Here is a 13,560-nt window from a genome sequence, read left to right as displayed (position 1 = left end):
TTCATCAGACCTCTGAATAACCCATTTTTGGAAAGGAGTGCAAGACAACTTTTTGGCTTACCAAGTATTGTGTTATTTCACTTCTTGAAACGTCCATGATATTTGGGTACAGAACAAGAATGAAGTAACTATGAGGGGTTATGATGACCCCAATATCATCAGGTTAAAGAAAGAGTCCCCAAAGACCCTGTCAAATATTAAGATTGATAGTTTTGTTAATGTTAGTAAGTAGGTAATCAAGTTATATCATTTAGGGTGTAATTCAGAATCATATTTATACATCTTATATTTAACATTATTACTTGTTATTATGTAACAAATCAGAGAGGGGTATTGATAAAAGTATGGTGTTATTTTGGGTATAAAAGCATACTGAAACTTAAGCCTTTGCCTTTGTCTGTGTACAGCCTTGTCTGTATGTACTCAGTCAAATCATTGGCAGGCCATGCTCAACTGATCGCAGGGAGTGGTACTTTGTACCTCTGCTGAAATAAATCTGTTCCTTGGATCTGAATTCTGGAGTCAGCAGTGGTTTTGTCTGCTATAGCAAGCAGTGTTTGTCTGCTTTGCTAGATTTGTAAAGTAACCTACGGACCTGGGTTGATGGTCCTGAAGACATCCTTCATGACTGTTGGTCATGACGTATGACTGTTGGTTAGGGGTGTAATTTTTAGCAATACAGTTATTCTGTAGCATGGACATTCTAAAAAGTTCCTTTTATTGTTATGGCTAATTTTGCTTCCCAGCTGGAACTTTTGTACTGTTATAACTGCACGCACACAAGGGAGGTTTTCCAGTATAGTTAAAGTGGCAAAAACATCCTAGCTCATAGTCAGACTCTGTGCATGAGGGGGGAGAACGGGACCTTGGCATATGGGAAGGGGGAATGGAAGGGCACAAAAACAATGGGATGGGGGAAGGAGCGACAGGGGGCACACAGCCTCCAACATGGGTAGTGTGGGTGGTTGCAGGAAGTCCTTGTAAGAGGCAGATGGGAGTGGTAAAAACGGAACTTGTGGAGAGACGCAAGGAGCCCTGCCCTAATATGTCCCATACACTTGTCTTACTGAAGTTAAAAAGCATGCAACCCTCTAGTCAGTGATACTTAATGTTGCCAAACTTCCTTTCTCTCCCCCTTGGCCAGTCTTGCTATTTAGGCACCAAACGCTCTCTTATAAGTTTTACAGGGCCTACCATAATGAGGCCCCAGTCATCATAGGATGCCTTTGTAATACAAACAAACGGAGGAAAATTAGTTTATGCATTTTAATTTCATTATGTATATAAGGAAGACCTGAAAAGGTTTCCCTCTAAAATACTGTTTTATACTAAAAGCACAAGTCTTGTATATCCAGGGGATTAATTGAGACATCACAGATATCAAGCAACTGAAATCTGGTTAATTACTGGAGGAAGTGATTTTTGACCAAGACTATAAAAGTCTGGGCTGTTTACAACTATTCAGCTGAAATAGGAGAGGGTTTTTTTTTTGTTTTTAAAGATGCAAATATCCCCCACCCCTTCCAATAAGGCCTGAAAAATTCCCAACAGGAACAAGTCCCCCACCCCCGCCTCCTCCCACGCACTTGACATGCCTAATATTTATATAAAATAAAAGGCAAAGGGAGGGGGCTATTCTGAAGCAACATTTCAGGCCATCTGAACAGATCACATGAAGGGCGCAAAACCCGTTTCCCCCGTTTGCAGGTCACTCTTTAACCAACTTCTTGTTTGAGCTGTTGGCTCATGAGGCCACAAGAGAGGGAGGCGTCCATTTACCTTCATTCACCTCCCGTGCAGTACAAAAGCCACCACCAGGCCAGGCTCCCGCCGCTGTAGGCGAGGGATGTCACCAGCAGCAGGCCGTTCTCCCCCCCGAGTCCATGTCTTCCACCAGATCCGCTGGCCTTTGAGAGGCTGGTTTCCGTCTGTCACTAACTCGAACCGCGGCGGGGACGCGAGGCGCTGCTCGGGGCGCCCCGCCGAGAAGTAGGGGAGGGTTGGCCGGCCAGCCACGGTGTTTCCTGGCCGAGCTGACGCCGGAGCAGGGAGAGCTGCGCCGGCGCTTGGCTCCGCCGCTACGACTCCCTACGGATCCACCTGCCCAAGCTCCCCCCGGGAGGGTGTGAGAGCGAGCCTGGGGCAGCCGGCTCCAGAGAGGGGGCTGCAGCTCCCGCCGGCGGGCTGCGGGGAAAGGATACGGGGGCACCGGCCTGAGCAGGGGGGAGGGAGGAGACGAAGGGGGTGACAGGAACCAACCCTCCCTCCTGCCGCGCCGCGCTATCTGCTCCTGCTGCCGCCTCCTGCCCCGCGCTAGGCTCGCTGCTGCTGCTGCAGGCAGGGGGCAGGGCTGCCCGGCCCAGCTTTAAATATGCCGCCTTCCCTCCCGCTCTCCGAGCCGCGCCCAGAGACGCTGCCCGGGCCCTCCCCTCTGCTCCCTCAGTGACTAGCGTGGAGTAGCGTCGGCGGGGCGGAAAGCCGGGCTCGCTGGAGTCGTCGCTGAGCCTGCCCCACTGGCTGCTAGCTCCCGGGAGCGATCAGGCCCTCGGACGCTCCCACTCGCCTGCGGTGCACGGATTCCCCAGGCTCTTCAGCATTTCCCTCGTGTAGAGAGGTGCCGGCCCCTACCTGACTGTACTAGCTAACTTACCCTTTGCTGGCACCTCATGCTCTTCTACATGCGGCTAATCTGCTTGTGTAGACAGAACTAAACTGTTTTCAACCCCATCTCAGACAACATCTGCAGCTTCAACCTCCAGCCTTGTGTGCACTTCCCTCGTTGGAGAGTTTGCTACCATTGCTTCTCTTCAGGAGTCCAGAGGCCAATGGCGATTTTTATCACCACCAACTCCTCTTGCCCTGCATTGAGTAGGGATTAGAGAACTGGATGGCAAGAACACTAGCACCTCATAGCACTAGCACTGGGGGAGTTTCAGCAGTGCTAGTGGAACAATTTATGACTTCTTATAAAAACCTAGTCTAGCTTTTGGGTCACATGGATCCAAAACTGTATTGTCCATCTCTGATTAGAGCATGGCCCCTATCACGTATCCTGTTTGGGACATACGGATGGTGCTCTGTAAGATGGAGGAGATCAATAATACTACCTTATTTTAAAGAAAACATTTGGAGAATACAGAATAGCTGTATTGTCAAATACAGAACATGGTTATAGACCTTTAGCACAAATTACCATGTCAATGATACCTGAATTATTAGACACCAAAAGTATGCTCAAAACTACAGAAAGACAAAGTCCAGTTATGATTTCAGTCATTGCCAAGTAATTATAACTTTCACAAAAATGTTGTAAGAATGGGAGCCTGAAAATATTTGGCCACATTGGACAACATGTATTGCAAAACAACACATTCTAAGGGTTTTCTTTGTGTGAACATTAATACTTATGGGGAACAGCGCAGGCCTAACACTGAGTCCACACCCTTGGCAACATAGACATCTTCTACCCAGTTTTGTAACTGCTTCATACCAGATCTGCTTTTCAAAGATACCAATTTGTGTAAACTGTGGTAACTTCTGTAATGCAAACTTTTAAAAATGTAAGGCGTTTCTATTTTTAAGAAAGAACAATGAGAGTGAAATCAAAAGATACCGATTTGTTTTTGGGAAAACAAAGCTATCCGTCTTCAAAACTGTCCTGTTGGGTATGCACACTTCATAGTTTTGTTCACATTTGAACACACTAAACCTCAAATGTGCTGAGGAATGACTCACTGTTTATCTGATACATTAAAACAGAAATTCAGTTTAATTGCAACAACATAGGCAGTACCAAGAAACTCCCAGTATGTTGGCTGCTGCTTTATCCCCTTGAGCCAACTGTGTCTGGCAAGCGACTGCTTAGATGTCTGTTTCTTGACACAATCCAAATTGGTCTCAATTGTTTCTCTCCCCGACCTCATCCCTTGTTTTCCACCAGGAACTAAGAGAAAGGTTAAACAGCTGCATAGTATATCCTGATAAATTAAATATTGTGCTGATATGTAAGAGCACAGAACTGCTCTCTCCCACTTGGAAAACATGTATCATAGGCAAACCTCACCACTTATGTATTGAAAGCTGAGGTCTAAACTCATGGGAATGCCCCGTCACTAAACCAGGGGTGGGCAAACTACGGCCCATCTGAGTTTTTCCATCAGGCCCTCTAGCTCAACAAGTGGTCTGTGAGCTCCATTCAGGTGGTCTGCAGAAAGGTCGCAGAACAAGCTGTGCAGCACACAGCAGTGGCTGCTCCCCCTCCCAGCCCCGCACCTTCCCCGGGCTCCTCTCCCATCACACGGGCCCAGCAGCACCCTGGTCAGAGCATGGCAGCTACTCCCTCCTCCCAGAGTTCCAGCCACGCCCCTTCTCCCTGCCCCTCTCCCACCAGGTGGGCCCAACGGTGCCCTGACTGGAGCTGCTCCCAGTACCAAGCAGTAGCTGCTCCCCCCAAGCAGCCCCACCACTTCCCCTCACCACTACATGGGCCCAGCAGCTGCTCCCCCTGCACAGCCCCGCCCTTCTCGCACTACATGGGCACAAGTGTCCTGACTGGAGCCATTCCGGGGGCATTAATGGCCCGCAATACAATTTCTATACCCAGATGTGGCCCTCAAGCCAAAAAGTTTGCCCACCCCTGCACTAAACCCTGCACCACCATTTTAAACTAGCACGTTCTATAACCCTGCTCAGAGCAAATCTAAGGATTTTACACCAGTGTAATTTAACACCAGGATAAAAGGGGTCTTGATTCAGTGCAATTTTCCCTAATCTAGACAAGCTAGAACATGGTAGGGCACCCACTGTCACACCTCTCAACATTTCAAGTGGCTAAATTGGGACATAACTAGTCACAGCCAATCCCTATGGAGCCATCCCCATTGCAGCTGCTGGCCCCAGCACCTCACACAACTGTGCCATGCTCAGTTCCCATCATCTAGCTCAGCATGCTCAGGAGCAGCATCTCTCCCCATCCCTGCTCTCCCTTGCAACCAGGGAGCATACCTGAGGGGGCTGAGAATACTCAGAAGCAGATGAAGCTGTTGCCCTCCCTATCCTTGCCAATAGTACACACTGCATAATATGCATACAGTGGCAGGTACCACTATATGCAGGAAGTGTTCTACTTCAACCAGGACAGGGCATGCTGTGGGTCAAAGAGGAACATTCCCACAAAACCCAGGACTATTGAGGGGCACTGTTGCTAACAGTCATAAAGCTACATCAGTGCTAGGCTCTGAGTTGGCACAACACTTAAGCACATGTTTAACTTTAACCATGTGCTTAAATTCTAACAAAGTCCCCCTCTAATGGGTCATATGCAGCTAATTAAATGGTTTACTAAATCACTGCCTCAGTGACAGCAAGAATTAAAAAATAAAATTAAAAAATAAAAACACCACCACACAGAGTACCTATGGGAGTAGTCATCTTATTTGTCTGCAAGTTACATGCCTGACAATAGACAGGATAAAACAGAAAGCTTCAAGACCCCACTCCTTTGACCAAGCCATTGTGGAAGTTGTACTAAAACCCCTCCATTCTTAAGCCAAAATACTCATGCAAAACATCTCTTGGGGAGAAAAAAATTAGATTTACAATCTTCTCTTAGTAGAGACGAATTTAAATGGGGGTAGAGGGGAAAGGAGTGGAATTACTTACATGGGTATATTGAAATAAGGCTAGGAAATAACCAATGCTGGGGGAAACCAAATATTTTGTAAAGCAATCTTTTTAGCAATGTGGTTCCAATCCTGTGAGGTATCCAGTAACCTCAAAACCCACTGAGCCTAATTCTCCACCCATTTAATTTAGAGTTTTGCTCTTTAATATAAATCAATTGGCCCAATTCCATATCTAGTAGGGTTTTTCAGTCATAAGTACTTCATAAAATAAGGTCCTAGGTACTGTAAGAAAATAGCATTCAAGTAAACTAAACTCCACTCTTCTACACAGGTAAGAACTGAATTTAGCAGTGAGAGGGACTAGGTAATAAGCTTAGATTTATTAACAATTGCTATATTAGCATGCAACTAGATAGACCTAGGATACATTATCCATAGTTAAATTTCCTTTCCTTCAATCAGTCAATAATTAAATATAACCCCCTCTGCAATAAAGAAATAAAAGAGTTGTCTACAAATAGAACACCATATTCCTTCTTAATAAATCCTTTTCATAACTCCTCCCTCCAATCACTCATCCATTTCCCCCATGGTTCCTCCTTTATCCTCTCTCTTTTAATTAATTTTTAGCATCCCTCTTTCATTTTGTTCTCTCTCTCATTCCCTGCTCTGTATTCACTATCAATTTGCAATAAAATAAAGGAGCAGTTTCTTCTCACTCATAAAAAGCTCTATTTAATTTCTTCTTGTAATACTTAGGGCACACTCCTGAGAAGTACTGTATACTCTTAAAGCTAATTTAGGATTTGAGAGCACACATTCCCCCCCATCAGCAGAAAGTATAAATATCTTCTTTCCTACCCTGTTTGTTTTCTGCTGCTCTGAGCTACTGATGTTACCATGCTATCCTCCATTTGCTATTTACTCACCTGGCCCTCTTCTGTTTCACCCCACAACAATTTGCATTTGCCAATTAGAGCAGAAGCAATACTAGAAGCCCTCTGGAGTGTGAGGAAGGTATGAGTATACCTGACCTGGCAGATAGGTAGGCAGGAGGAAATAATTAGGCTCAGAAACTCCTGAGCCTAAGAAAATGAAGATGTTATGGGGGAGGGGAGTCAATGCTCATTCAAAATAGAAAGGAAACCATTTTCAGGTGGGAGGGCTGTGGCAATAACAATAATATTGATCAAAAGGGCAAATGCAGTAGAAGAAGGAAAGACATATTTGGTCTAGGGTGGGGAATTCTAAGACTGAGTGGTTTGTAAAGACAATTATAATGAAGAACTAATGAGTGAGGGAATAGTTATTCCTAGCACTGACTCATTCAGAGGTATGTTAATAGGAGCATCATATGTAAGACACAGGAAGTAACTGTCCCCCTCTTCTTGGAACTGATGTAGAGTACTCACATGGAGAACTGTTTCTGATTCTGGGTGCCACACTTTAGGAAAGATGTGGGTAAGTTGGAGAGAATCTAGAAAAGAGCAACATAAAATGATAAAAGATTTAGAAGACCTGACCTATTAGGAGAGATTTAAGAAACTGGTCACATTTAGTCCCGAAAAAAAGATTACTAAGGAGGGGACCTGATAACAGTCTTCAATTATATTAAGGACTCCTATAAAGCAGACAGAGATCAATTGATCTCTATGTCCACTGAAGGTAGAACACGAAATAACAGGCTCAATGCTCAGCAAGGGAAATTTAGGTTAGATATTAGGAAAATGTTTCTAACTATAAATATAGTTAAGCTCTGGAATAGATTTCTAAGGAAGGTTGTAGAATCCCCATCATTAAGGGTTTTTAAGAACAGTCTGGAAAAACACCTGTCAGGGATGGTTTAGGTATATTTGCTCCTGTTTCAATGCAGGTCCGTTCCAGCCCTACATGTCTATGATTCACAATAAGCACTTTTAGAGCAGGACAGTTGTCACCTTTTTAAGTCTCAAATACTTAATGAGACTATTGAAAGATGAGTCTAGATGTTGTAATTTGCCCCCACACGCAGGTGAAACAGTTTGATTGTGCTTTCTGATGGCCTCACAATTCCTTTAGCATTTGTTTCCAAAACACACTATTTCCCCCACAAAGTTTTCTCATGGAACGTGCTCCCCTGGACATCCCTTAAGCTATCTAGTAGATGGGGTAGATTTTACATCATGTAACTTAGACTATGAAATGGAATAGTATAGAAACACAAAAATAAAAAAGGTAATTTTAAATAGTCTCCACCCCAACTTTCTCCCATGATTCCTCTGCCATTGAAGATGCAGCAGCCTTTGGAGAACAGGAACCACATTCTCCTTTTGTACACTGGACGTTTGAGAAGAAAAATAAGAAACAAACATGCAAGCCAGCGTACATCTCAAGCATCTTTTCAGCCAGCACCTCCCACCGACATAGTGCTGTCCATACAAGCACTTATACTGGCATCAGGGGTGGTTTTTTCACATCCGAGTGACAAAAATTTGCCAGCATAAGTGCTAGTGTACACAAGCTCTGAGTCTCTGCCAGTTCCTTGTCTGCCTCCCTGCTATGCTTTTTTCCACACACATCTTTAGTTGGTCAGAACAATACGCAGTAGAACCCTCTGCCCACATGGTGCTAGTTTCTAGGCAGACTCCATTATACTTTTTGTGTGTGGCCCCTTTAGCTATCCCTTACAGCAATCTTAAATGAAGGGCACAGTCATCTATTGATTTCAGCAAGGTTTTAACTTAACCCACAGCAAGGTTTGACCCATTTTATAACTGTACTAGTATTGCCAATACCCCAAAATAATGAAATTGGTTTATAAATCATGATTTTTTTATATATATAAAAATAAAAATTAGGTTATTTATCTTCTAGTTTTTAAGTCTTTAAAATTCATGTTTCCAAGCTAGTTTCTAACCCATGTGGTTAGGAGGCAATTTTTTAAATGAAAGCTGAGTCTTACATAACCACAGGATCCCAGGAGCTGGGGCTTCAAGAAAAACAACAACTGCAGTTGACAACGCTGTTGTATAAATACATAGTAAGTAGTAGCCTCTACTCTGAATTGTTTAGGAAGGAATCAGCCACACAAGAGGTTGGGAATGGGAGGGACATAGGCATGGAGCTGTAAACAGACTTGCCCAAAAATCACAAAGCAGATCAATGGCTGAGCCAGGAATAAAGCTCCTGACTCAGCTGGTATCAGACCCTTACTTGACACCCGATGGGTATAAAGGAGGTGGGAAAATTGCGTTTGACCCTTGAGAACCTCTAGCCTAGCCCCAGTTCAGACAACTATTACCCCTGCAGTGCATCCCACTCCTCCGCCTCTAGCAGGCGCGGCCCATTCTATACCGCGCTGTCCCCTGGTGGGCCGGGAGCTGTACTTTTGTTCGGCAGGCACCGCCCTCTGGAGCCCGCCCAACAGGGAGCGGCTCCCCGTCCCCGATTCGCCGTCTCTTCGTCATCGTGATTGGCTCCGAGTTAGGCCTCTGAGACGCCATTGGCTGAAAAGGCTTGTCTGTCACCAAGCGGGCATGGGACGGGCTGGCTTTTACAGTGAGGCGACGGCGGGCGTGGCCGCTGTCCTTGCGGGATGGGGCGGGGGAGGAGCCGTGGCGGCGAGGAGGGGCGGGGGTTCGAGGCTCTGCTACCCAAGCTCCGGGCACAAGGGGGGGGCGGGGTCCGCGTAGCTCGCTCCGGCTGCTGCAACCGCCGTGCTGGGTGTCCGGCGCTGCGTCTCCCCGCCTGCTGCCACGGGGGCCCCGGCCCGAGCGCCTCACCGTTCCCGGGACGAAGCTGTGGCGCTGCCTTGAGGCCAGGCGGCGGGAGCCGCCCCCTCGCTGGGGCTGAGCAGCCTGACCCAGCTCGGGCCCGCCCGGGGCGGTGGCAGCGGCGCCCGCCTCTGCCTCTCCCTATGGGAAGCTCCCCGGCTCTGCAGCAGCGGGGGCCGAGCCCTACGCGGTGATTGCAAACCTCCCTGCCTGGCTACGGGCCGCCGGGCCCGCGGGGAGAGGGACCCGCGCTGCGGTGGGCGCCGGGGGCTGCCCAGGTTCCAGCGAGAGTAAAGCTCCGCAGCCCTCGCCAGCCGGCTCCCGCCCCGCTCGCCCCTGCGCTGCCATGGTGAGGGGAGGCCGGGCCCCCTGTGCCGAGAGCTGCTTCTGCCCGGAGAGGCGAGACGCGTGGTGGCTTTAACAGCGAGACGGAGAAGTAGGTGGCTGACAGGCTGGCCAGCTGACATCCATGGGCTGGGCCCGCGCTTTATTTGTCATCGCGAAGTGGTGGCGTAACTCCTCCACCAGGCTAAACCGCTAAAGGTTTGGGCGGCCTGGAGCCGATCAGAGAGCAAGGGACGATGGACGAAGGAGAGGTGAGGTGGGATGGGCTGTGCAGCAGGGATGCCAGCACCAGGGACGCTGCCTTGGAAAACATCCGGCAAGCTGTTTTGAGGAGAACAGCAAAAAATCCTCCTGCGAAGGAGGATCCTTCTCCTGAGTCATCGGAAGGACGCTTGGCTTCTGCTACAGCTCGGGACAAATTGAATGAGATGCTGGCTCGCCTGCTCATGCTTTCCAAGAGATGTCCCTTTAGAGACGTGAGAGAGAAAAGTGAGTCTATCCTAAGCAGTGTTCAGGTAAGAAGAGTCATTGCCCCCTTCTGCAAACACACCTCCAATTGCTTACCTCTCAAGCAGCTCAGAGTTCCTCACATTTGTCATTGCCCTTATCATGATGCAGAAAATAATATAAAGATGTAGTGCATTTTCACGTGTAAACACAGGAAGGCTTTCCTTTTTGAGCTATAAATTAGTGTGGTGTTCAGTTGCTTAATAGAATGACTACATTAAGTTCTTAAGATTATTAACTGTACAGTAGTGTTAATTTCTGAAGAACTTTATGTAACTTGAGACAGTCACATAAGTAACCAAAATGGTGACAAAATTTAGTTGTATCAAACAAGTATATGACACTGATAAGGAAGTTATCTGCTAAGAACGTCACCTTTTTATATGGGAAGAAGCAATGTCTCTTGGACATAATCAGCTCCTTTTTAAACTTAAATAAAAAAGAAGGAAATACAATATTTGCAAGTGAATTCCCGTGTGAACAGTGGAAAGTGGGTTTATTGTTGGAACATAAGAACATGCAGGAGGAAATATTAAAATAACAGTTTGGGCATATATTTGTCGATGTTATTAGAGCTGTGGTTATGCCTGTCTTTTTAATACAAAGTCAAGATAGGTTTTCCCATACTAATCTTGTTTAATTTTAGTTGGCAAACATGTTTATTCCTGAATCTGAGATTTAAGATGGTTAGAAAATATTAATCCAGATTTGTAAAAGTGTGCTTTCTGCTCTGAAGCTTATTCAGCAACTGAAATCTTGATTAATAAGGTCAGTGTATTAGAACTGAAAATATAAGTCTGAAATAAAATTGAAATAATGATAAATAAACTTCACAAAGACTCAAATTTCTGATCTTAAGAACTAAACTGAAGTAAACCTTTGTCAATGAAAATTAAGGTCACGCAGTACCTCAGGGGTCAGGCTCTGAAAGATTTTATTCTTAACATGTCAATTTCATAGTAACATGTTTGTTTTTACTCTTCTGAAACCTTCACAAATGGCATGTAAATATTGATGTTATCCTCCCATCAAAGGATCTCACAGTACTTTAGAAACACTACCCTATGCAATAGTTATCCACTTTTTACAGATGAAGAAATTGTGGCACAGATGTTGAGGTGGCATGAACTAGGCCAGATAGGAAATCTGTGGCAGAGCTGGGCCTAAAGCATAGATCTCCGAGTTCTCAGTGTTTGTGCTTTTCTCCCTTCTCTCTTGAATTCATAGATTTTATTTATTTAGTTGCAAAATAAAATACAATTTCAAAAACATTTTCCTAGGTTATCTTCAGTTGGTTCTAGTTTTTTGTTACAGTTTGAACTAAGTAAAAGTGAATCTTGGTTTACAGATTGAGGGAAGAGGAAAGTTTTCTCTTACCCTTGAAAAGTTTTCAGTGGTGTGTAATTATATGACAAGGTGACCTCTTTTACATATAGACTAACTCATGCTGATACACTTATCAAAAAAACATTTTGGCAATCAAAATAATAAATCCAAGATGGTGCATGAGGAATCATTTTCAGATATCATATTAACACTTATCTGTTTCAGTCTTTAATGATAAGATAAATAAAATCTGATCCAAATATGTAAGATTGAAATAGTTAGCTTTCATTTTCCTCAATAAAGAAATTCAGATTAGGAATAAGGCCCAGCATTTTAACACTGAGGATAATTAACCATTGGAACAAACTACCAAAGGAAGTGGTGGATTCGATGTCTCTTGAAGTCTTCAAATCAGGATGGGATACCTTTCTGGATGATATTTTATTGAAACACAAGTTATTGAGCACAATACAGGAATGACTGAGTGAAGTTCTTTGGCTTGTGATATACAGGAGGTTAGACTAGATGATCCAACAGTCCTATCTGGCCTTAAAATTTATGAATCTGTGAAAGTTTCTGAAGTGTTTGAAAATTGAAACCTTGTTTGGTGATTTTGCTATGGGCCTTTAAAAAGCCAAGAAACTATTTGGTAGAATGTTAACAGTTCACTAAGTGTTTGGATGTAATAGAGCCAAATTCAGAAGTCACATGACCATAAATAAACTAGTGTGATTAAAACTAGGTGATAGATGAAAGGGCTACCAGGGTAGCAGACTGCTAGCTCCTAAAGAAAGAAGGTGCAATAAAGGTCTCAGCAAATTTTAGTTAGTTTATGGGTGATTTCACTTTCTCCTAATGCCCACTTGTTTGTTCTCACTTATTCTACAAGTGTTTTCTCTTAAAATATTTTGGTAATTACCTTTGAAGCTTGGTGGTCTGATTAATTTTTTATGCTTATAAATCAACCCATAATGTTAGATTTCAACAAACGTGTGACTTTGTTCTTTTTCTATTTAATAATTACTTTGAAACGGTAATTTGGGGAAGTGAGGTGGAAAATATAAGTAGCTTATCAGTCCCTGAAAGAAGCCAGTAAGTATTTTAGAGGGAAAACTTGGAGAAATAACCTTTAGTTTTAGATGAAAATAAAAGCGAATTTGGTGGCAGTGCCTGTAGGTTTTAATAAACTTCCAGAGCAAATTCCACTAAATGGCTTTTGTGGATAATAGGTATGTGTGGGAGGCCATGACACCCTTCCCCAATGAACCGTAATGAGTTTTGCAACAAAGATGTATAATTCTCATAGGAAAAAGTTGCCTTTATGGCTTTTTGGAACAGGATTTCTGGGAGATTAGGACTGGATTATTCCTTCCATTTTGTAAACTGTGGTTTGTTGGCTGTGAAACTAAAGGAAAACATTATATATCCATCAGCAAGCAGCGTTTTGGCTCCAATCCTTCATCAGCTACATTCGGCAATGAAGATAAAAGGAAATACTTCATGAAACATTCGGTTTACCTGTGGAACTTACTGCTTTTAGATTAATTTCACTGAGCTATTTACCCCTTTATTAAAAATGGTTTGACATTTTATAGGAATAGCATCTGCAGTTTAGCTAGAATAGAACTAAAAGGTCTATTAGTCATATTTTAGGGCATGAAATAACCTCTATTCTTTCTTTCCCTAATAACCTCCAGTGATATAGTACTACACGATATGGAAGTCCATTCTTTATAAAGAACCGCTTTCAAATACTAATGAACTCCAAGCTATTTAAAATGTTTTTCTTTTGCTTCATTAATGTTCTCGTCTGTGACAGTCTGTTAAAGAAGTTTCCATGTTTAATTTAAATTCCTACTAATTAGTTTTAATTATTCATTTGCAACATCTTAATTTTTATCTTGTATGGTTGGAGAAGGCATGTTGGAACTTCTCATGACACTAAGACAGATCCACCTATCTTGCGTAGTGCAGCAATCTGAAAACTCAGAAGCCCTTTTCCAATG

At 44.0% G+C, this 13,560-nt stretch overlaps 2 protein-coding genes across 7 annotated transcripts in view; one reads left to right on the top strand and one right to left on the bottom strand.

Moving 5' to 3' along the window:
- Window positions 1-7,054, bottom strand: part of CEP57L1 (centrosomal protein 57 like 1) — a 30,573-nt gene extending 23,519 nt beyond the window's left edge. For 2 of the 5 annotated variants that reach the window (XM_067546764.1, XM_067546765.1), the window contains exon 1: window positions 1,780-2,203. In XM_067546764.1, coding sequence (XP_067402865.1) covers window positions 1,780-1,785 — 6 coding nt within the window. In that variant the 5' untranslated portion in view covers window positions 1,786-2,203. Of the gene's footprint in view, window positions 1-1,779; window positions 2,204-6,553; window positions 6,670-7,036 lie in introns of those variants that run through there. The other 3 variants (XM_067546768.1, XM_067546767.1, XM_067546769.1) reach the window with 3 other exon arrangements.
- A 2,582-nt stretch (window positions 7,055-9,636) lies between these two features.
- Window positions 9,637-13,560, top strand: part of SESN1 (sestrin 1) — a 120,935-nt gene continuing 117,011 nt past the window's right edge. The window contains exon 1 of one of the 2 annotated variants that reach the window (XM_067546573.1): window positions 9,637-10,236. In XM_067546573.1, coding sequence (XP_067402674.1) covers window positions 9,958-10,236 — 279 coding nt within the window. In that variant the 5' untranslated portion in view covers window positions 9,637-9,957. The remainder of the gene's footprint in view (window positions 10,237-13,560) is intronic. The other variant, XM_067546570.1, reaches the window with a different exon arrangement.

The sequence above is a fragment of the Emydura macquarii genome, unplaced genomic scaffold (assembly GCF_026122565.2).
Source record: "Emydura macquarii macquarii isolate MOO-44397 ecotype Brisbane River unplaced genomic scaffold, CSIRO-AGI_Emac_v2 contig_1146, whole genome shotgun sequence".
Classification (NCBI taxonomy): domain Eukaryota; kingdom Metazoa; phylum Chordata; order Testudines; family Chelidae; genus Emydura; species Emydura macquarii.
This window is presented reverse-complemented; position numbering and strand designations above follow the sequence as displayed.